The 22,834-nt window shown below is 46.6% G+C and overlaps 1 protein-coding gene and 1 long non-coding RNA gene across 9 annotated transcripts in view; one reads left to right on the top strand and one right to left on the bottom strand.

Moving 5' to 3' along the window:
• The window catches only part of DMBT1 (deleted in malignant brain tumors 1), a 56,269-nt gene extending 41,310 nt beyond the window's left edge, over positions 1-14,959 (bottom strand). For 6 of the 8 annotated variants that reach the window (XM_058698002.1, XM_058698006.1, XM_058698008.1 and 3 more), the window contains exons 1-3: positions 14,844-14,959; positions 6,386-6,442; positions 4,422-4,451 (exon numbers count right to left, since the gene is read on the bottom strand). In XM_058698002.1, the coding sequence (XP_058553985.1) occupies positions 4,422-4,451; positions 6,386-6,442; positions 14,844-14,904 (148 nt within the window). In that variant the 5' untranslated portion in view covers positions 14,905-14,959. The remainder of the gene's footprint in view (positions 1-4,421; positions 4,452-6,385; positions 6,443-14,843) is intronic. The other 2 variants (XM_058698004.1, XM_058698009.1) reach the window with 1 other exon arrangement.
• On the top strand, positions 13,270-20,128 carry LOC131493499 (uncharacterized). Its single transcript, XR_009252711.1, has 3 exons — positions 13,270-13,500; positions 16,890-17,049; positions 18,585-20,128. It is a non-coding gene; the product is annotated as an uncharacterized LOC131493499 (long non-coding RNA).
• Positions 20,129-22,834: the final 2,706 nt, after the last annotated feature.

Here is a 22,834-nt window from a genome sequence, read left to right as displayed (position 1 = left end):
TCAGGTCATGATCTCACAGTTCGTGAGTTTGAGCCCCGCATCAGGCTCTGTGCTGACAGCTTGGATTCTGCTTCGGTTCTGTGTCTCCCTCTGTCTTTGCCCCTCCCCACTCATGCTCTTTCTCTCTCTCTCTCAAAAATAAACTTATAAAAAAACTTTAATAAAAGAAAAGAAAACAGAATAAAACTCATTCTTATAGTCACTATATGGGTTCACTGGATCCTTTTAGAAGTCCAAGATACATTATGGGCTCTCAGTGATCCCCTTTTTCCTATATCTTGAGACATTTTGCTATTTCATCATGTGAGAAATTGGTTCATCATTACTCATTAATTATTAACTATCATTAAAAAAGAGTTCTATAATAAAGACAAAGAGAGAATGGTGGCATTATCTAGAAGAAAAAAATGGAATGGTAGGCTTTATCTAGAAGACAAATGGAATGGGTCACCATTTCTCAGTGACCCAAATATCACCGTAGCTTTCAAGAGGGTATTTTTTTAAAGACTGGAGACACTGTCTTTGTAGGATGCTTTTGGCTTTCATTGAATTAAATTAAGAATTCAGAATGTTTCATTACTTGTTATCAATGATAAAGAGAAGAAAATTGACAAAGGAAGATGTTTCACAATAACTAGATGAGTCAGAAGAGGAACATAAAGAGATAGAGAGCAGTCCTGTAGATGCTAACAGTAATGGTGAAATTGCTTGTACAATTGAAATCTCAGACTCTGAGCCTTCAAATTATGATAACCTAGAGGAACTTCCTCAAATGCGAGAATCAAAGAGTCAGTAATATAATTCTAAGTACAAAAACAAAATATAGTGCGCTCACTCACTTCAGTGGAAAGGATTTCATCAGTGATATTTCTCAGCGAGAACTTGGACCATCTCATTTTGCTAAAAGGACATGTGATGGTAACACTTTTACTTTTTCTAATGCTAATGTGCCAAAATCTACTTCATACAGGAGATCTGCTGTTTAAATTCTTATTATAAATTTTAATAAATTTTCTTTCACGATCCCTTTTTTCTTAAATTCCTGGTACAGGGAAAGTTAAGGCATTTGACAAACTTCTCCAGATTCTTTGTAAATGTGAGTCCTGCTGGGAGCAGAACTCAGGGGTTCAGAGATTTATCTCTTTCTAGCAAAACCAACAGGACAGGGAGGGGACTGGATGCCAGAGAACCACCCCATTTGTCTCAACACTTTGAATGTGGGTTCCACACTGGACTTCTCCAGCTGCCCTGTTTCATATTGTTGATGACCCAGTAACAGGGCCAGTGAGGCCATGTAGCTGCACGCCCCTGAGGATGGAGAAGCAATCCAAAATGGAAACAAGAAGCTAGAGCATTCTTTCAACAGAGGCCACACACCTAGGAAATGTCTGCACCAGAACATCCCCACCTCATTTCTGACATGCCATCCCTGCTCCCACACTCAAGGACATGATGACAGACATGCCTGAGAGAGTCCTCTGTTGAAAACTCTGACATTTAAACACAGTACAGATGACACCACACAATTCCTATTTTCTTGTTCCAGGTATCTTTGCTTAGTCACACGGCAGTCAAGAAACATCCAACTCAGAAGCTCTGAGATCCAGAGTCCTGACAACATCCAGCCATAGCACCAAACAGAACACTAAGGTTGTCTCTGGGCTATTTGTGCACAGTCTGAACAGACACTTTTCCACAAATGTACTGAGACCCACTTGCTTTCTTCCAGCAAGCAACCACAGAGCTGTAGATGATGTCAGCTGCCATTTTGGGAATGATGGTAAATCACTTGGAAAGAACAGCTCCCACTTCTTTGTTTTCCAGGAACAGAAATAGTCTGGTCTCTACTGCTGGGTACCATGTCCAAGACAGTTGAACCATCAGAATGAACCAACCGGGAAAAGCTACAAAGAGATCTCAAAAGACATTCCCCCCAAAGACCTAGTCACTTTCCAAGGGAGCTGGTCCCTTTCCATCTAGACTCAACCATTGCCCCAAATCTTCTGGAGTAATTATTGTGTACATTTGAACACGGCATACATTATTGTTCTAGTGGGGGTGAAGAGGGCCTGAAGAAGAGCTTGAGTATAAAAACAAACCGGTGTCATCAAACCAGCCCACATCTACTGGCTAGACCACTCCAGTTATTCTAGAAGGGAAGCCTAAGGGGACTGTGTGGTGACTCCAATAGCCCTCTGGAAAGTGCTCTGGACCTTAAACACATTTACTGAAGAAGTATTACATCTTCATAGTTGAGAACAACACCATGTTTTACTATTTATATGTACTATCTCAGTTCATCTTTACCCCAACCCAGTATCCCCACTTATAGACAAGGACACGGAGTCACAAACATTGAACAAATGAGTCCAAGGACATACAGACTCCACCTCTATTGTCAAGGCTTTCAGCTATCATCTTGCACTGACTTTTGTCACAGCCACTGCCTGCTACCAACCCACTCCTTGTGGTTCTTGCAAGGAAAGTGGTCCACGCCAACCTACTTTCCATAAACTCAACAAAATGAGGTTTTCAATATGAAGTCACCCAGCAGCCTTGACTAAATTTCCATATTGTTTTTGTGTAGCACCACTCCAGGATAAGAGTGCTTTCAATTATTGTGGTTTTCATCTTTAAGAAGGCTTTCATCTTACATCTGTCACAAGCCCCCAGATTAGTTCATCCTCTCAGGTACCATCTACTCTGCCGTATAGTCTGCGTCTATCTCAGTGGAGTTAAGCACGTTGTGGATGGAAGCTGTGTATAAGCCCTCTTCATTAAGTCTCACTATCTCCAAGAAAATGGCCAACTTAAGGGGTTGGTACAGGGGGGATAGGATGACACAAAGCAGAGATCGTGCTACATTGCTCATCTTTAATATGTCAGTTCAAGATATGATCGAAGGATGAGCTTCCCAGGGATTTGCTCATGAACGCATCTCTGGCTTTGCCTTCCACCAACTCCATCCATATTTAGACAAGAATTTAGAAGGCAAACAAGAATCAAGTCCAGCTGTGGCTCTTAACCCATTTGCTCCAAAAGACAAATGGTATTCTACCACCAATGGCAGGCAACACTTCAAAAACTCTATTAACTATAAGTCTCTCTCTCTCTCTCTCTCTCTCTCTCTCTCTCTCTCTCTCTCTCTTTTTTTAGTTAGAGCTTTGGAAAATGTGTCAAGGGCAGTTTGGAAAATGGAACCTAGAGATAACCTCCCATCAGGGCAGTACCCTGGCTAGATGGCTAAGCATGGAGGAGGGGAGTATCTAATGGCAGAAACAGGGTGGCTATCGTCCATCTGAGTCTGTACCTGTTCCTTCACATTCCTGACAGCAAATGCAGTGAAGAACAGAAAACCACTCTTCCTTCGTGCTCTGTCTGGTGAATTCCTGCACTAGCTCCAGACCTGAGTTCACCTGTGACTATCTTGGAGCTGGTCTCTTTCTCATAGCCTGATCACATCTCTCTCGCCATGTACCTCTTGCTCCAGAATTTCCCACAGCTGTACTTGTAACTGTATGATTACTGTCTATCTTGCCATTAGACCATAAGTCCCTGAGATCGGGAGACACATTCTCCTGAAACACCACACAGAGAGCCCACACTGTAGTCTCTCCTGCATAGAAGGGTCCATGGCAGGACTGGTTCTCACCAAATGAGGTAGCAAAGATATTGAGGTCATTTGGAAAGGGGTGTAAACGCTCAATGTTAGCAATGCACTTGTTGAAAAGCCTTGATATCAATCAGTCAGACTTATGATGCAGCCATGAACCACTTGGGAAAATGTTACCAACTTAAATGTACTTGACATTGAGCAAAATACAGACATTAAGAAAAAAATAAGTAAAAACAGATAGAACTTAAAATACATATATACGTATCTCTGCCACTGTCTTTGGAAATTCTTAGCAATGTCATGCTTCTGGAATTACACTCCAAACATAAAAACTTAATTCAATACTGGGCCATGCAGCATGTTGCTCAAAGTGCGGTCTACGGACCATCTTCATTTTCAGTTACTTTGAAACTGAAGTTTCAAACTGAAACTGAAGGAATCAGAGTTCAGATTCCTGAGCCTCAAACCGGACCCTCCAAATCAGGGTCTCTGAAGGGAAGGAAGGTAGATCCCAAGAACTGGCATTCAAAAAATATCCTCATTGATTCTGATGTACATAAAAGTTTGAGGCAAAGGCAAAATAAAATTGAAGAAGAACATAACAGTATAACTACTTGGTCCATTTATTCTATAACTGAAAGAAGCTTCTATTGTCTTTGTATTTCTACAAAGGACACAAATCATGCTTTTGTGTAGACCTCATACCATTCACTAAAGGCAGTGTTTGTGCTTAGGATGTAAATAACTGTATAGGATAATAATTAAATTCTAAACCAAATTCAGACATTGTTTTGAAAGTACTCACCAGGTGTTGTGAGAAGATCTGATTGGGAAACTACAAAGGAATAAAAGAAAAATCAGACATGAGTGTGTTTCATCTACAGGGATCCTGACCAAGAAATCCACATATGAACCATTGGTTTTCTTCTGGTTGACTCCGAAGTAGAGTTATAGCCACTGCATGTGGATCAACGGCAACAGATCTGTAATCTGTCTTTGAAACTTCATTCAAATTGATAAAGACTTCTTGCGTCTCTGGTGCGTGGAGAACAAAATGCTAAGCTAGTCCCAAGAAACATGGTGACTTAAAAAAAAATGGCTTTTTACATCTGCAGAATAAATTCACTGTAACACTCTTTAATAATGTGGGCACTTGTTTCTGCATACTTCCTGCTGCAGATATTTCTGTATTTCATTAAAATAGAAATGAACGTTTCATCCCTGAAGAAAAGCAAATTAGGCTTGTACCTAATTTCGTACAAATGTGGGACCCATTCCTTTTCTTATTTCTTTGAGGGAACGTAGCCTGGCCGGTTCGTACGAATGGGCATGAGGAGCTGAGAAGGTGAGCTCTGGCTTCTCGGTTCTTGACCGGCTGAAATCACTAAAAGCATAGATTGGCAACTGTTGGGTCCAAAGAACAGTCAAGTGGCTTTGTGTTGACAAAGACAGTGGGGAGGTGAAAATGTCTTTCCTTTCTCATAAAATGACAGAGGTGGTCACTTACTGAGACTTACTGACGCTCGATTAAATTCTCATTTAATCGGGAGAATTAAACAAGAGACGTAGATCGAATGTGTATCAGACTGGCTGGCGTGTTGTTGGCACACAACGGATGTCAGCCACCATTACAATAAGAATTACAATGATGATAATTCTACAATTTCCAACACTCACTGTCTTTAAGTACGTCACCCACATTGTCTCATTTGGCCCTCATGGCAACCCATAATGGTAGGATCCCCTCCTCTTAGAGAGAAGTAAACTGAAGTTGACTTAGCGGTAAAATAAGTTGGTCAAAGCACTCCATTGTTTGCACTTTCCTGATGGACAAATCAGTTTGGAGAGGAAGAGAGGTCATTGCTATCATGATTCTGCCTTGAGCTATGTAATATGCATTATCTCTTGGAGGCCCCCCTGAGCAGATGGCCCATGTCTTCCCCATGGCCACAGTCATGTGCGTTGTGGGGGCAGTGCCACAGGTAGGATCTGTTTCCTGAGCAGCACACATCGTCCAGGACAACCTGTGCTGAGCCCTGACCAAACCACGCAGTTGCTCAGATGCTATTCAAGAGCTTTCCATGTATCATCCTGGTTAGTCCTCAAAACAACCCATGGAAAAACAGAGGCTCTGGAAGGTGACCCAAGACCAACTGGCTGGTAGGCAATAAGGGGCAGGACTTGTACTCAGGCCAGTTGCTCTTACCCATGGCACAGTTTTGCCTCTTGGCGTCTATACATTTAACATTGAACTATGTGACCCAAATCATAAGGTCTGCACTTTTGCACAGGCAGGCACACCTGTGCACACACAGGGCTAGAAGAAGATAAAGAAACAGCAGAAGAAGTTACTATTTAAAGCATCAACCAAGGCAGAGGTATTCACTGTTTTCCCAACACTTGATAAAAATTCTAGAAAAGAAGAGAAATCATAACTGATTATATCCAGAGTCTTAGTTAGATCCTCCTGTCCACACCTGCCTCTGCTGCCTCTCTGAGTGGCTGCAACCCCCAGGGAACACCCTGAGGGGGAGAGATCTTAGGAAAGGGGTGTCACTGGGCAGAGGCCAGCATGAAGACTCAGGACCTATCTTCTGGTCAGTGTGGAACCTTACGAGGAAGAGGCCCGGGCCCTGGTAGACCCCATCAGAAGAGGCCCTTCCTTGCCCTACATCTAAAACCCAGCAAGAATCTCCATAGCAGGCCCTCCTGAGTCCTTGGGGTGGCTTTGGGCCCCACAACCACCCAATCCCAGAGTTCAGTTACCACCTGCTGTCTGTGCCTCTTCAGAAGTGGCTTCTATGGTTGATTCTGTCACTGATCTTGCTGAAAAATAGAAAGAAAAAGGGCCAAATGAGAACTCTTCTGAAAACCAGCGTTAAATCTCACCTCCCTGCTAATTCACGTAGAGGAGGGGGTGGCATCACACTTTACTTTGGAGGGTTAGCTGGGCCTCACTCATTAAATAATTCACTCAGCAAACACGGACTGATCTCTCACTGCCCATGAGGCACTGCACTGAAAGTTGGGGAGAAGGGAGGACTCCATCACGGAGGACAAGACTCCATTCTCTGGAGCTTAGAGACGACTCAGCATCCAGTCTCGGTAGCCAGTAATCCAGTCTTACCCTTGAGAGGAAAACAGAGCACAGGGTGGGAATCTCAAAGTGAACGATTTATGGGCTTAGAAGGAGGGCAGGAAAATTCCAGAGAGGAGCAGATATTTCATCTAGACTTGAAAAAAGGCAACAAATGTCAAGAAAATATGGAGCAGAAGTAGGATTGCCAGACAAAAATTACAGGAGTCCCAGTTAAGTTGGGATTTCAAATAAACAAGCATATTTCGTAATGTAAGTATATCCCAAATACTGTATGGGACATACTATACTAAAAAATTGTCTTAAAAAAAGTTTTATTTGAATTTCAGATAAACAAAGGGTACTTCTTTAGTGTAAGTATGTCCCAAATAAATTTGCATGGGACACACTTACACGCACACACACACACACACACACAAACCAAAAATATTTTTTTATAAATCTGAAGTTCAAATTTAACTAGGTGCATTGTATTTTTATTTGCAATATCTGAATACTCTGGTGGAAAGGCATCCTGTAGGTGGCAGTAAACACATTCTCTTCACTGACCTTTTTTTTTTTAATTTTTTTTATTTTTTACATTTATTTATTTTTGCGAGACAGAGAGAGACCAAGCACAAGCAGGGGATGGGCAGAAAGAGAAGGAGACACAGAATCCGAAGCAGGCTCCAGGCTCCGAGCCGTCAGCACAGAGCCCGACACGGGGCTCGAACTCACAAACCGCGAGATCATGACCTGAGCTGAAATTGGCCGCTCAACCGACTGACCCACCCAGGCGCCCCTTCACTGACCTTTATTTAACCCCCTCTCCAGGTGAACTGATGCCCTCCATCCTCCCTGTAAACCTACCAATCACTAGGGCTGGTGCACTGTTTCCTAGCATCCTGGCAACTTCCGTCCTAACCAGCTGAGTTGTATGATCAGCTAGAGGCAGGTATGAACCTCAACCTTGATTATGCCAGTCGTCCTTGGATTAAATTCAATTAAATATTAAGTACATCGATGAAATGTGGGTAAAAAGAAAACGATGGCTTTCTATAAAAATGAGGCTGAAGGCTTTGGAAATAAAATCAAGGTACTAAAAAGAAATCAGGCGAGAGAGACACTGAAGAATATAAGACGTACAACCACAGGAAAGACGTACAACCACATGAGAATGTCTGTGTTCATACCGCTTTGCAAGTGTCTTTCATTTCACACTTCCCTTTAGAGAAACGAAGGCTAGAAATTTCAGATATGCAAAATTGGTTTGGTTTATGCAAGAAAGACATTGGAGAACCACCGAAGATCCCTACTGGGAGAAAGTCCTAAGGCAGCAAATTGGTGAGTCAAAGTGTATTTATGTGTCTTAAGTTAAAGCGAAACACTTAAAATATGTATCCTAGCTTACGGTTCCCCATTTTAAACAACATTTTTGAGTAACCAACAAACTCCCTGTTCCAGCTCCATAAGAACAAGTTCTTTTGGAGCAACGGTTCTTCAAGCAGGGGCCACGAGTCAGCAGCAGCAGCCAGCACCCGGAATGTGTTAAAAATGCAAATTCTTAGGGCTCCCCCAGACTTACGCATCAGGAGCTCTGGAAGTGGTGCCCAAATATGTGTGTTTACTAAGCACTCCAGGTGACTCCGACACATTGGAAAACCACTGTGCAACAGCATATGTAAAGGAAACGTAACAGCGAGTTCAACAGTATGGTGAGATACACTTCCTTAGACAACCACTTACGCAGCCCCTATGGGACGCTGGACCCCTCAGGCAGGGGATGTATTGACATTGCGTGATGCCTCCACTGTCCTTTGTAAATTTGCTCTAGCAGGTGAGGCGTCCAGGTAAGCAACTGGTGAACAGGAAACTAAGGGCTCCAGTTGAGGGATGTCCAGGAGTCTAGCGGAGATCATATGTGATTCCCCGGCACAATTCCAGGAAGTACAAACAGATGTGAGCCAGGCAGAGGGGAAGACGTGGGGCAAAATGGGCTCTGAGGAGGTAGGGACACTACTTCTACACTAACTAAAGGGCTCCTTCGAAACAGTCTTATAAGAATAAAAAACAGTATTTATAAGAATAAAATACAAACTCTAGGGGCACCTCGGTGGCTCAGTTGGTTAAGCATCCAACTCTTGGTTTCGGCCCAGGTCGCGATCTCACGGTTCATGGGTTCGAGTCCCACGTTGGGCTCTGGGCTGACAGCTGTGGAGCCTGCTTGGGATTCTGTCTCCCTCTCTTTCTGCCCCTCCCCCACTGACACACACATACTCTCTCTCTCTCTCTCTCTCTCAAAAATAGAATAAGTGAACATTTAAAAACACACACACACACAAAATACAAACTCTATGCAAAGCTTCTTGGCCGTCTCCTGCAGAGGGAGAGATAGACGAATTAGGTTTCTGGCTGGAAGGACTGAATACAGAAGTGTCATTCACTGTAAACCAATTTGGGTTTACTATCATTCCCATCCAAAGATTCTTCTTTGAGAGGTTCTTTTAAAAAAGGGTTCTGAAGTTCATTAGGAAACATTAACAGCCTAAAACTAAGTTCTTGAAAAGGAAAGATCCTGATGGGGCAAAGTGGGGGTGCTGGGAGTGGGACCTGTACACCCAGGAGCTTGGGGGACACAGGAACGTAGGTTTAAATTCTAGTGCTGCTGCTCCTTTGCCCTCTAAATGTGAGCAATCATTAACCTCACTCTCCGTCTCCTTATCTGTATGAGGATAATTACACGAACTACTTCATTAGGCTACTGTGAAGACAAAACCAGAAAAAAAAATACACCAAGTGTTTAAAACAGTGTCTGTCATGTAGCTGGCATTCAAAAAATTAGCTTTGAAATATTCAAAATACTAGCTATATTAGCTATATTCAAAATATAGCTATACGAATTAAATATATAGGGGGGAAAAAAACCCTTATTCTAAAATAAAATACTGACTTCGCACCAGAAAGCAACATAATTTTCAGAATGAAAGAACTAGATATTTAAACACACAAAAATAAGAAACTCGTTAGAGACCAGATACGCTGTTAAACATCTTAAACGCTATTAAACGTCTTAAAATACACAGGCCAGAGCCCCACAACAACACTTCAACCTGATCTGAAATGTAAGTACTGCCGAGGTGGAGAAACCCTGGGGTTGGACAAGAAAAAAATGACTTTTCTCTAAGCTCCCATTTCCAAAACACACGTCCTCATTTTATAGATTAGGAAACCGAGGTTCAGAGATGTTAAGTCATTTACCAAAGTCACAGCTAATAGCTCCCCTTCCTTGCCTTATACCATCGATTTCAACTTACAGAAATTGCAAAGTATTTTATTCTTTCCTTTGAATGTTTATTTGTGTATTTTTGAGGGGGGTGTAAAAAGGGCTGAGAGAGGGAGACAGAGAATCCCAAGAAGGCTCGGCGCTCTCAGCACAGAGCCTGATGTGGGGCTTCAACTCACGAACCGCGAAGATCACAGCCTGAGCTGAAATCAAGAGTCAGACGCTCAACGGACTGAACCACGCAGGCGCCCCGCAAAGTATTTTATTCTTGAACACTACTGTTCAAAGAACACCATATATATATATATATATATATATATATATATATATATAGTCTGCCAGAAATTATATTTTCTGCTTATTTGTGAGATTTAAATTTCAGCCGACACTTTCACTGGTTCACACATTCTCACACCTTCAAACATCAGTCGGGCTGATGGCATCCACATTTCTGTATCCATCCTGCTTTTTACCCTTTGCATAGGAAAGAATGTATAAGACATAAAAAGAAATAAACCCCATAAATCTTAACAAACGTATACTGTTGTTTCCTTATCACACTTCTGGCCCGGGGACGTGTCTCGTAAGAAAATGCCAAGACCGATATCAAAAAGGTGGCTGCCTGTGTTCTCCTCTATGATTTTGATGGCTTCCCGTCTCGCATTTAGGTCTTTTCATCCATTTTTAATTTAGCGTCCCAGAAACTATATACAAGGAAACAGAAATCCTGCTCAGGACCGGGCATGAAGTCGTGCCTTTGGGGACGGCTCACAGGCACAATGGCTCTGGCCCAGCTGGCCCCGCACTGGAGCATTCAGGCTGCATCACTATGTTCAGCATGAGCCAGGCACTCGGTCAGGCTCTTGGAAATGCAAGATGTGGAGCCAGGTCCTAAATGAGCAAGACGCTGCCCTCCAGCGCCTCCCAGCATAGCAGGATCCCTAGAAAAATCCACAGATAATTTGATGCAAGATGCCATGGAAAAATAAGAGTGATAACCATAGGGATGATACACTCTGTGTATCTGTATATGTGCCTGTTTGTGAGTGTGTGTGTGTGTGTGTGTGTGTGTGTGTGTGTGTGTGTTAAGAGTATATGTCAGGGAAAGATTCCTGGACAGGACAGGTATGTCTGTGGTATTTAAAAATAGCAGCTAGGGGTGCCTGGGTGCTCAGTCGGTTAAGCATCTGACTTCAGCCCAGGTCACAATCTCAGGTTTGCAAGTTCGAGCCCCACATTGGGCTCTGTGCTGACAGCTCAGAGCCTGGAGCTTGCTTTGAGTTCTGTGTCTCCCTCTCTTTCTCCCCTTCCCTGCTCATGCTCTGTCTCTCTCTCTCTCAAAAATGAATAAACATTAAAAAATAAATAAATAAAATAAAATTGAGATGAAATGGACAAATTACTTGAAAAAGTAATTTACCAAAACTGACGTAAGAAAGAGAAAATGTGAACAGTCCTGTATCTACTGAGTAAACTGAATTTTGAATTAAAAACTTTCAACACAGGGCACCTGGGTGGCTCAATCGGTTGAGCGTCTGACTTCGGCTCAGGCCATGATCTTGCAGTTCATGAGTTCGAACCCTGCGTCAGGCTCTGTGCTGACAGCTCGGAGCCTGGAGCCTGCTTCTGATTCTGTGTCTCCCTCTCTCTCTGGCCCTCCCCTACTCTCACTGTGTGTCTCTCTCTTTCAAAAATAAACATTAAAAAATTAAAAAAAAATTTTTTTTAAGTAAAATAAGAATAGCAGCTAGATTTAGCCAGGTGAAGGCAAGGAGAGGGGGAAGAAGACTGTAACCAGATAAAGGGAACAGCATGAGTGTTGTCAACATGGCAGAGAAACAGCATTACTGGAGTGTGGCCACGGACTTTCTCCTTGTTCCAGAACATTCTGCACCTCAACCAGACTGAGTCACATAACTTTCACTGGTGAGTTTGTGCAACAATCGTGCTCTGAAGAAAGGAGAACTGTTCAGGATGGTGATTCAGGAGTGCCTCCCCATGTCCCACATCCCCCCCCCCCGCCCCGCCCCCTGTCCAGATGTCACCCACATTAAACACCTTCTCACAATGTCTGAAAACCCCTTCATTCGTTTTCTCCTCATTTCAGGCATCGGTCATTGCTAAAACCCTTGCAAAGCTGTGGAAAGGGTACACACAAGGCTCAGCAACCTGCTGGAATTCATTTGTAAGCAGTTATTACTTCCTCGTTTTGCAAAACGTTGGCCTTCAAGAAATGGGACCAAAGGAAGTTACATTAAAAATTTTCTTGCAGGGGCGCCTGGGTGGCTCAGTCGGTTAAGCATCCGACTTCAGCTCAGGTCATGATCTCACCGTCTGTGAGTTCGAGCCCCGCGTCAGGCTCTGTGCTGACAGCTCGGAGCCTGGAGCCTGCTTCAGATTCTGGGTCTCCCTCTCTCTCTGCCCCTCCCCCGCTCATGCTCTGTCTCTCTCTGTCTCAAAAATAAATAAAAACATTTTAAAAAATTAAAAAAAAATTTTCTTGCAATAACTGTAGGGTTCTAGAAAAAGTTGCAGGGCTAATACGGAGATCCCACACTCCCTGACCCAACTCCTCTGATGCTACCCAAAACTACTGGGGTGCATTCGTCCTGACTACCAAATCAGTGCTGGTACGTTCTCACTCACTAAACTCCAGGGTTTATTTGGATGTCACTTGCTTTTGCTTTTTCTCTCCCAGGATCCAATCCAAGACACCACTGGCCCTTAGGTAGTTAGGTTTGGATAAAACGTTAGGACAGCGCCTAGAGGCTTAAAAGTGAGCAGTTCCAAGGCGCCCTCTATGGGCCGGACACTGGGCGGTGACTTCCCGTCGATGTGACCCTAGGAGGTTGGAACACGGTCGCATATCACAAACGAGTAAAGGGAGGCTTGCAGAGGCCCCAGAGCTGGCAAACGGCAGCGCCAAAGACGTGGCTAGGAGAGGCAGGGGTTCCACGGCCCCTCCAGCCCCGCACAAACCTGGGGGCACTGAATTTTTCTCAGGAGTTTGTGCGAGGACCAAAGCTGAGGACGGTGCCCGCTGCCATGGCCGGCGGGCACCCAGCTCCCCCACGGGGGCTCCAGCCCCGAGCCAAATGCCGAGGTTTGTCTCCTGGGCTCTTTTCGAGAAGCAGCAAGAGTCGTCGGGCCAAGACGGCTCCCTGAATGCCAGCGGACCGCCTCCAGGGTTCAAACCCCGGCCCAGCCGCTCACCCACTTCTGACCCGGCCCAAACCGCGTAACCTTTCTGAACCTCAGTTTCCTCGTCTGCAGTGCGGCAGTGGTGATGCTTAACTGTGGGGCTGTTGGCAGGTTTAGATCGGAAAACACAGGCACACTCTCCACCCGAGCACCTGGTACAGAGGGAGCACGTTGCAGAGGGTCATCCCCCACGTCTAAACAGCAAGCACCGGCGCGCGTGCGTGCGCGCACACGCGTTTGCGCATGCGCATGCCTATAACACCCGCTAGTAAAACCACGAGTTGCGGCAATCCGCGATCCCTGCGGCCGTAAGCCCCTCTGCAGGTAACAGTGGGGGGAACTCGCACCCTGTCCCTCAGGGGCTGACGTGGATCTCGTGTCCCTGCTCAGCCAGTCCAAGTCCAGGGATTAATGTCCTCTAGCTAAAAGCCAGAGCTAACAACACCCCCCCCCTCATTTGCAAGTATTTTGATGGAGACGAAGTTTCCAGCCCCCAGACTGCCCAGAGCCAGTACCCACTGCCCGGAGCCAGTATCCACTGACGTCCTCCTGACAAGAAAAGAAGGTGGGCGCCCTCGGTCACCATGTAGTCAGTACCCCGTGGACGTAGAACTGGCCCGCCCCCCATCACCAGCGCGGCGAGGGCCTCATCACGGGGGTGCTGCTTTCACGAAGGCCGTTTCCCAAATGAACCTCTAGCTTGGGAGCTTCCCCTACAAAGCCTGGGGGTAGGCGTGAGAGTTCTAGAAGTTCTCTGGGAATTAGGGTTCTTTGGCCCCGTCTTCTGAAATTCACGAGTGGAGCAAAAAGGTGACACCAAAGAAAGGGGGAGGGAGATAGAAGAGAAAAAGGAAGGAAGAGACGAAGGGAGGGAGGGAGAGAAGGAAGGAGGAAAGGGAAGCAAGGGAAAACGGAAGGGAGGAACTGAGGGAGAGACAGAGACAATGGGAAAAGGGAGAGAGATGGAGAGATAGCTAACAGGCAGACTGGCTAACCGGCCTGTTCACGTACTATCTCATACATGGACACCGAGATTCCACAGTCACACTGATTTGCCTGTGGCTCTTTTGTGTCCGTTTGACCACCTGACACTCTTAAGAACACAAAGATATCCATGAGTTGTTGAGCTTCTAAAGCGGTGAGTGACAGACAAAAATTTCGAGTCTTAATGATCTTGTCTGTGCTCAGCTCTTTGGCCTGTAAATATTACCAAGCCAGATATACCTGCAGAAATAAGTCACGTAATGAGCATTTTCAGGGGCAGTCTTACTGCCCGTTTTTATAGTACACAAACCATGTCCTCAACCAACGATCAAAATTTTAGGGCCTCTTAATAATACACACACACTTTTCCGTAACACCAAGGATTTTTCTAAGGCCAATCAATCATTTCCTTAGTTGAGCTACTCGCTGAAAACACTGACATAATGATCGACTTTTTCTAAGTACAACTATTGTATTTCTCAGCCAGAGACAAAAGAGGGGAAAAAAAGAGCCATTCCTTATAAGTACGCGCAATGACAATTATCAGCAAAGACTTGCCTCCTCCTTGATTCAAAACTCCCCTCGAGATGGAAATTCTAACACCAGGGAATAAGTAGATACAATTTGCTATGATTTGGATTTGCAGGAGCGAAATTAATGAATATAATAATTAGATATAATACCTGTAGGTAGAACTGGACCCAGTAAAAGACATATTTGGAAGATGACCGTGGAGATCCCCATTTTGCTGGGTTCTTCTCAACTGGAAGAAAAATACCTTGACATTTATAGGTTCCCAGCTGAAAGGAGGCGTGCCCACTAGGGTGGTATATTTCTATTGCTGCCATAAATCAGTGTAAAGGAAGTGAGGACTTTTGCTAACAGTTGATGGTTAATCTGTGGGAACAACTTAGGTGTGTTAGATTGATTGCTCTGTGAACGATCTGGCCATTCTCCAACTGCAGACACACTGACAGTGATACAATTCCCAACTTCCTTTTAGGTGAACCTGTAAGACTCTCAGGTGCTCTCTGAATACAGGCTTAAGTTTAATCTTGGAGAATTTGAATAAACTTTGGGGAAGTCAGCCCCAAGAGTGGGGCATAGCAGGATGTGGGCTGCTGGGCAAACATAGAACGTGGTGCCAAGGGGAAATCATCTCTTTGGGATGATTTGTTCTGGCAGTGCATGCCCTTGTTGGCCCCTTGCTTTGGAGAACAACATGATTGGAAAGTAGAAGGTACGAGGGGTGAGTTCATAGAGTCCGTAGAGTTCATAGGCTCGACCTAGCTTCCACCACCTTCTGGCTCTCACACTAATCCCATAGCACGGGAGCTGAGAAACCAAACCTCAGACCAAACCCCCTCCGACCATCTCACAGGCTCTGATTTCTTGGCCCTGGATGTTCACTTTGTGTAACTCTGGGAGCTTGGCAAGCCCACAAAGCCTGCCCCTGACCTCCTCCTACCTTACAAACGGTCCCTCTCCTTGGCTTTGTCATGTAGGTATCGCTTTTCCCTTTGGGACCCCCAGTCTTTATCACCAGACTTTGGTAAACGCCCCCACTCTCCCCAAGGTTGCCTGTCTTGTATTTTGATCAAAGTGCTCTTGGTGGTTGGTAACCCTTGGTAAGAAGCATTTGCAGGACTTGCCTGTCATGCTGACCTGGAGGAGCAGTGCCCTGCTTCTCAGCTGAGACACCGAGGCTATCAGATGACACCTTGGTTTCCTTGCCATGGGCCGATAACCTGTGGTCTCCTGCTGTGTCATTCTGGAAGGATACCATGAACTCACGCCAGTCAGGATTCAAGGCTGGGCGTCTACACTTCGCTTCATTCAGATAGAAGATACGGGGATTTTGTTTTTAATCCTACACCTCTTCCCAAGTTCTACTTCTCCCCTTGATGAAAGTAGGCACGTTTCTGCAGGATAGCCTCATCGATTTTCATTCTCCTGCTGTCGGTCCAAGAATTGGTAGGTCTCAGGGGACTAGAGGGCAAGGATACACAACTCCTAGGGATGCCTAAGACCAGACAGCACATCGGATTCCTCTGCCAGGGGTTATGCTAGTTTGGATCCTGGTGGGCTGGGCCGAGGATGGTCATGAAGCCAGGTCTGGGATCATCAAAACAGGGGAGCTCTTACAGCTTAGTGATGTGTGCCTTGAGCACAGCAGAGAATAGTGGTGGTCGGAGTAAGAATTATCTGTGAGGGAGAAAGAGGGTAAATGTATCCTTCCCTCACCGCACAAAGCACACTGCCTGGTCGTAGAGACAGATGCACATGCTGACAATTACAACAGGGGGCAGTAAGTATTAATACAAGTTGTGATGGGAACGTACAGAAAATGCATCTAAACCAGATGGCAGAGGCAGTTTCTCGGAAAAGGGGACACCTAAACGTAGTGCCGAAGTATAAACAAGGGTCATCCAGTGACCACCAGTGGGAAGACCCAGCGAAGAACAAGGCATGACTTTCTGGACTGTGTGAGAAGGGAAGCAGGAGGGTATCCTGCCACGAGCCTGGGAAGCAAGCTTCGTCGATAGCTCTGCCCAGACCGGGAGCATCCTTCTTGAGAGCTTAGTGTGATTTTCCCAATGGCACAGTATCCCCATTTTCGTTATTTTGGTGACTCTGTTCTCCTTCCTCTTTGATCAGTAGTAAAGAGCCAAAAAAAAAACAAAAACAAAAACAAGGGCATGTGTGCTTTTTTTTTTTTTTTTTTTTAGAAGACTCCAGGGAGAGGGAAGTGGAGGGGACCTACCTGTCATTTCAAAGCCACTTGGGGATGTGTCCCAGGTGGGAAAATGGCTAATGTCAGCGGAGCAGGAAGAAGGTGGACGTCCCTAACGTGCAGGATGGACACAATGGGGTTGAGGGCACCACCAGGTAGGTCCTTCATCACCAGAAACCCGCCTTGTCCCAAGGCCCTTTGTTGGTTATAAGACCCTGTTCAGAGAGGCCTTCCTGTGTGTAGAGGAGGGTTCTGGGGGAACTGCTCCCTCTCCCTTTCCCCTGCCCACTGGCTTAGAAGCACCTGCGTGAACAGCACATCTGGATGGAAGGCTGGAGCTACGGAGCTGCCATTAAGAACAACAGAACAGGGGCGCCTGGCAGGCTCGGGGGGTTAAGCCAACTCTTGATTTTGGCTCATCATCTCACAGTTCACGGGTAGAGCCCAGTTCATGCATCGGGCTCTGTGACATCAGTGCGGAGCCTGCCTGGGATCCTCTCTCCCCCTCTCTCTGTCCCTTCCTCGCTCGCTCTCTAAATAAATAAATAATTGAAAAAAGAAGAACAGGACAGAGCCGCTCATGAAAGCTCCGAGGCTCGGCACGCAGGCCCCACGTGGGAAGGGCCTTCCCCAGGCAAACCGTACTGATGGCCACCTGCCTGCAGACTCCGGAGGTGGAACCAAGCTCCCCACCTCCGTCCCAGAGGGATGGCCCTCACTGGAACCCTGGAGGCGTGCTCATGGCTTTTACTTTTTTTCAGCACTAGAAACCTTTCCTAAATTGAAATTCGTGGGAAGCCCCCAAATGTAAAACGGAGGAGGAGGGGTCCGTGCCAGTTCAGACAGCTCCTCCTCCTTCCTGTGCTCACCGTCCTCCAGCTTACCACCCCCACCACCACCCTTTCCTCCTGCAGGCAGCCTGGGGCAGAGCTGGGAATCCCTTGAGGGAGCTCTACCCTTCCTTTTACAGAACGGAGAACTAGAGGCCCAGTGAGGCTCCGGGCATTGCCAGAGGCAGTGCCCCGATGCTGAGCTGGGGTTCCAGGCAGATTCCCCAGGGCAGGCAACTGCCCTCAGCTTACGTGGCCTAAGCCCCGCTTTCTTTCAAAGATTGGCTCCACCCACAGGCAAGTGCCCTGCCTGCCCCTCTGGGGGGCTGGAGGCAACACAGGTTCCCATCGCCTCTGCAGGGTGTCTGATCTCTGAGCCCAGGGGCCCTGTGACTGGGACGGACCAGGGTCGCTGAGCTAAGGGTGCAAGCAGAAGGCTGGGGAGCCTGGGTGGGAAGGGGTGGGCGTCTTCAGATATTGCTGTTTGTTTCCGGCCACTGGGTCCCAGAAGTGTGTGTGACCACGGCTCACCTTTGGGTGTCAGGCTGACCTCCAAAATCTGATTTTGCCCTTGCTAAGTAACACAGCAGAACTGCTAGCCATTGTTACCATTCTAATAACCCTTCGTGCACAATGTGTATGATGCATACAGTCAGCTTTGATCTCAGAAAGCCCGTCTTCCCAACCAGGCTACAAGGGACCCCCGCCCCATCCAGCCCCACCATGATCTGAAGAGCAAGCTGTCTCAGCGTTTCCTGCTGCTCCTCTGTAATCACGGTGCCTCAAGCAGAGCAGGTGCTCAGCAGGCATTGGCTGTTGAAGGTGGGTTATCAAAAGCAGTCCTCGCTCCTGTTTTCCAGGGTCACCAACATGCGGCCTCGAGCTGGGGACTCTGTGATCCAGAGAGAGGAAGTGACACACAGAGCCAGGCCGGTGTCCAGGACAGCTCCAACAGAAACTGCCTCCCATCAGAAGAATGGAGAGTAGGAGGATTGATACAGCTTGCTGTCCATCAGGACACAATCCAACTGCAGAATCTTCCAGAAAGAAACACTCTAATGACTCTTGAAAAATAGAAGTCTGATCATCTTACTCTCATCTTTCTCAAAATAATGCTGCAAGCCCTGGGATGGTTTATAAACCCCACAGAGCCAGCCCCCATAGCCTCTCCTCTCAGCACACTCCAGTGATAGTCCAGCCTCAGGGCCTTTGCACTTGCTGTTTTCTCTGCCTGGAAGATTTCCCCCCACAAATCTGTGAGTTCACTCCCTTCCATCCTTCAGATTTTTTCTGATACATATTTCCCCCTTGCAGCCTTTCCTAACCATCCCTATTTAGGCCTCCTTAACCCCTTCCTGGCTCACCATTCTCCACAGTGCTTCTCACCATCTGGCCTCCTTATATTTTATGTCTTTACTGTTTTGCCTATCTGCTCCCACTACAATACAAGCTCTACCAGGCAAGGATTCGTGTCTGCTATATCCCCAGAATCTAGAACAATGCTTAGCACACAGTAGGTATCAAGAAATATCAAGAAATATTTGCAGATGGAATTGACTGAATGGACATGAGCAGATCCGAAAGAAGGAGACCAGGACTGTTCACACAGAGTGACTTCTACGTTAACTGGGTACTGAGTACATGTAAAAGATAATACTGTTTATTCATCTGCTTACTTAGCAAATATGTCCTGAGTACTTACGATGTGCCAGGCACTGCTCTAGGTAATGGGGCTAAAGTCCAAAGCCAGGGAGACGTAATCCCTGCCCTCATGGGCTTTATAAACTAGAGCAACACAGACAATAGACAAGAAATGAATAAGTAGAAAGAAGCATTTCAGATTGTGATAAGAATTATGAAGGAAATGAAAAAGGTGATAGCATAGAGTATCAGTGGTAGGAAGAACTACTTTGAATGAGGTGCCCAAAATATCATACTAGCTCGGTAACTGCTTCAGAGGAATCTGAGTCTCAGAGAGGTTAGGTAACTTACTCAAATCACACCGCCAGAAAATGGCAGGACCAGAGCTTGAGTCAAAAGTGGGACTCCAGGGCCCGGTATTTTTCCACTAAACCCCAAAGCCCTCCCCACCTACCCCTAAGAGATTGTATTTCCAACCAAATGGTGGGTCTTGGGTTTGAGTGCTATCCACCAAAGGACATCTTGATATTCGGAAACATTCAAAGGAATGGGTAGAGAAAGAAAACAAGCTCTGAGGTCCTCGGGACAGGTGCAGAATTTTTTGACACAGGTCCTATGAAAGACACTAAGTGGCCTGTCCCCAAAAGAGTGAAGGGAGAATATTTTTAAGGACAACATGAGATCTAGACCAACACAACTGGAAGCCTCATAGGCAGCTGCTGTCCAGAGTCGGCTCACAACAAAATGGGAAAATAAAAGGAAATCAAACCTGTGGCTTCCCAGTTCCTCTCTGCTACCTGTCTTTCCCTTCCTCTCCCTCCCCTTAGACACCCAGGAGCCATCTCTCCTTCACCAACGATCACCATCTTCCCCAGAGTTATTTCCAACTCTTTCCCACTGAGGCACAGGTTAGTGAAGCCCAATGCACTGCCTCTCCAGGGGGGGTTTTATACCTGAACAGGGAACCCCTGAGGGCAAAAGTCCAAGGACAAAGTGAAGGAAGCAGGGGGAAGGAGCCTGGGGGGCAGTGGGAGCACCCACACACAGGATGGCAGCATCACGGAGTGTTAGCCTTTTCAAGTTCAATTCGCCCCAGGGCGATCAGATTCTAATAAATCCAGTTACACTAATTATACTCACCAGACACTAATTGGTAAGCCAGGGGCCAATTCATTCATTTACAATAGGAGTATACTTTGGCTCCAGAACCAGTCTGCTTGAAAGACCAAATTATATACCAAGAGTTTGTTTGGTGAGCAAAGAATGGGAACAAGGAAACTGGATGGTATCCAAAAGAAACTCTTATCAAGATAATGGAACCTGTCATTGTCCTTGGGAAGTTTCTGCACAAAGAACTATTCTGGGCACCTCTAAATGCTTGTGGTTAGGAGTGCGCCCGCAATTCCCCAACGTGAAGCCCCTGCTGTGGAAGAAATACGGGAGACTCTTCAGTAGGCCACCTCCAGCCAGAGCATGCGAGAACCGGGGCCACAGCCAATTTGGTTCATGCCATTATTTGTGTTCAATCCAAGTTGCATTGGTGGTCGTCTTGCTAAATTAAAAGGCTGAGACTTAGTTATTTTAGGAGAAGTCTTGGGATCCAAAGGGGCTGATGATTGGTCAGTGTCTACCCAGAGGGCATCCTGCACCATAAGATAGTCCCTCATCCTCGTCTCCTTCAACACCTCTACCCGTGGCTGGGAAAAGACATATAAAGAGGGATGAACACAAACCAAAGACACCACCGGGATGCACAACAATCTAAAAAGACTGAGCAGCTGGTGAAGCTAAACATGATTAAATGCAGCGCAAATCAGACTTGTCCTTGAGTCTAAAAATCAACTGCACCAGTCCTGGATGGCGGGATTTTCACCAGGCATCTGTAAGGATAACTGCAGTGTTAGAACGGACTGGAAAGGTAGTAGGAATCCAGTGGAATGAGACACCACTGAAAGCAAAGCATCTAGGTTCATCCTAGTTGCTTCTTGGGGCCCTGAAGGACGAAGGACCCGGTTCCCTCCGGATGGATCAGGACATACCTTGAACACTCCAGACATTGATGCACTGAACCACTGGTTCTCAAAGTGTGGTTCCTGAACCCACATCAGCATCACCTGAGGACTGGTCAGAACTGCAACATCTTAGGCTGCAGAGCAGGTCCTAGTAATCTGTGCTTCAGCAAGCCCTCCAGCTCACTCACAGGCGAGCTGCACAAAACAAACCTCAAGGTGCACCCGCACATGCCTGGCTCGCATCCCCAACCAGGGGCACACATTTGAGTAAAGCACGGCCCTGCCCTGCAGGAATGTGGCAGGGCCAGTGGCAGTGGGGAAGATTTCAGGGGGGACAGGAACTGAAGCCAGGATCTACTGGATGCTGGGGGAATAAGGCAAAGGAGGTGGGGGAGCCCAGAATGTCCGGCTCTGCTTTGAGTCAATGGGCCACCAACTAAAGGAGCCACTGCCTGAGACAGGGAACTCAGGAGGAAGGGGGGCACTGGGGACAATGGGTGCTTTTCTGGGCTCTACATCAGCCCCCTGCTCTCCCACCTCCTGATGGACTCCATCTACACCCATGGCTTTCCACCTTTGACCCTGATTCTCTACCCGGCCCCTGCTTCCCCCCGTCTTTTGCTACCTGCTGGCCATCTCCACCTGTGCAAAAGCCTAATCTGCACATTCAGTTGATTTAAGCCTGTAAGGGATGGGGGAGGGGCCCTGGAAAAGATGCACTGAAGGTCTAACAAGCAGCCAGTGTGGCTGAGATTGAGCCACAAATCAGAGGGGCCCAGGCCCAGGGGAGGGTGGAGAAAACTGTCCGGTGGTTTCAGGGGTCTGGAAGGTGAAGGTCATGGGTGTGATGAAAGGAAAGAAGTGAAGCCGGGGTGGGGTAGCCAATGAACTTGGGGGGCGGGGGGGGGGGGCACAGGGGTGCCAGTGAGGTGAGGTCTGTGTCTCTCACATCTGTGTGGAGCTAAGGACAGGAGAAGGTGAAGGCTCTATGCCAGTACTGGGGTCTGGCAGCAACAGGCTGAGGTTCTGGAAGTTTCTAAGGCCCAGGGCATGGCCGTGGGGAATAAAGAAAGGTCACTGGGAAGAGGGTCCAAGAACGGAGAGACTCTGCCGGGTGCCACGCTTTAGGCAGGAGGTAGGCCTGTTGTCTCCAAACCTTCACTGTAACGGGCCCGTCCATTTTCAGACAAATTTTATTTGGGGACTAACACAATGCCGCCATCTTTTATTGGCAAATGAAAATGTTTTTAAAGCCCAATTTTCACCACCACCATTTCATAAACTAATGGACATTTAACCACAAAGAGACAAGAGTGATAGGAGCTCAGATTCAAGGACGGTCCTTCCCGAGAAGAGGCCTTGTTTTCCTGCTTTGCCTCGGACCAGTACATCTTCAGTCTGGTGGTGCCATCCCTGGTCCAGTGGCAGAGACCCACAAGGGCGTCCCCAGCGAAGAA

Source organism: Neofelis nebulosa, chromosome 13, assembly GCF_028018385.1.
Source record: "Neofelis nebulosa isolate mNeoNeb1 chromosome 13, mNeoNeb1.pri, whole genome shotgun sequence".
NCBI classification, from domain to species: domain Eukaryota; kingdom Metazoa; phylum Chordata; class Mammalia; order Carnivora; family Felidae; genus Neofelis; species Neofelis nebulosa.
This window is presented reverse-complemented; position numbering and strand designations above follow the sequence as displayed.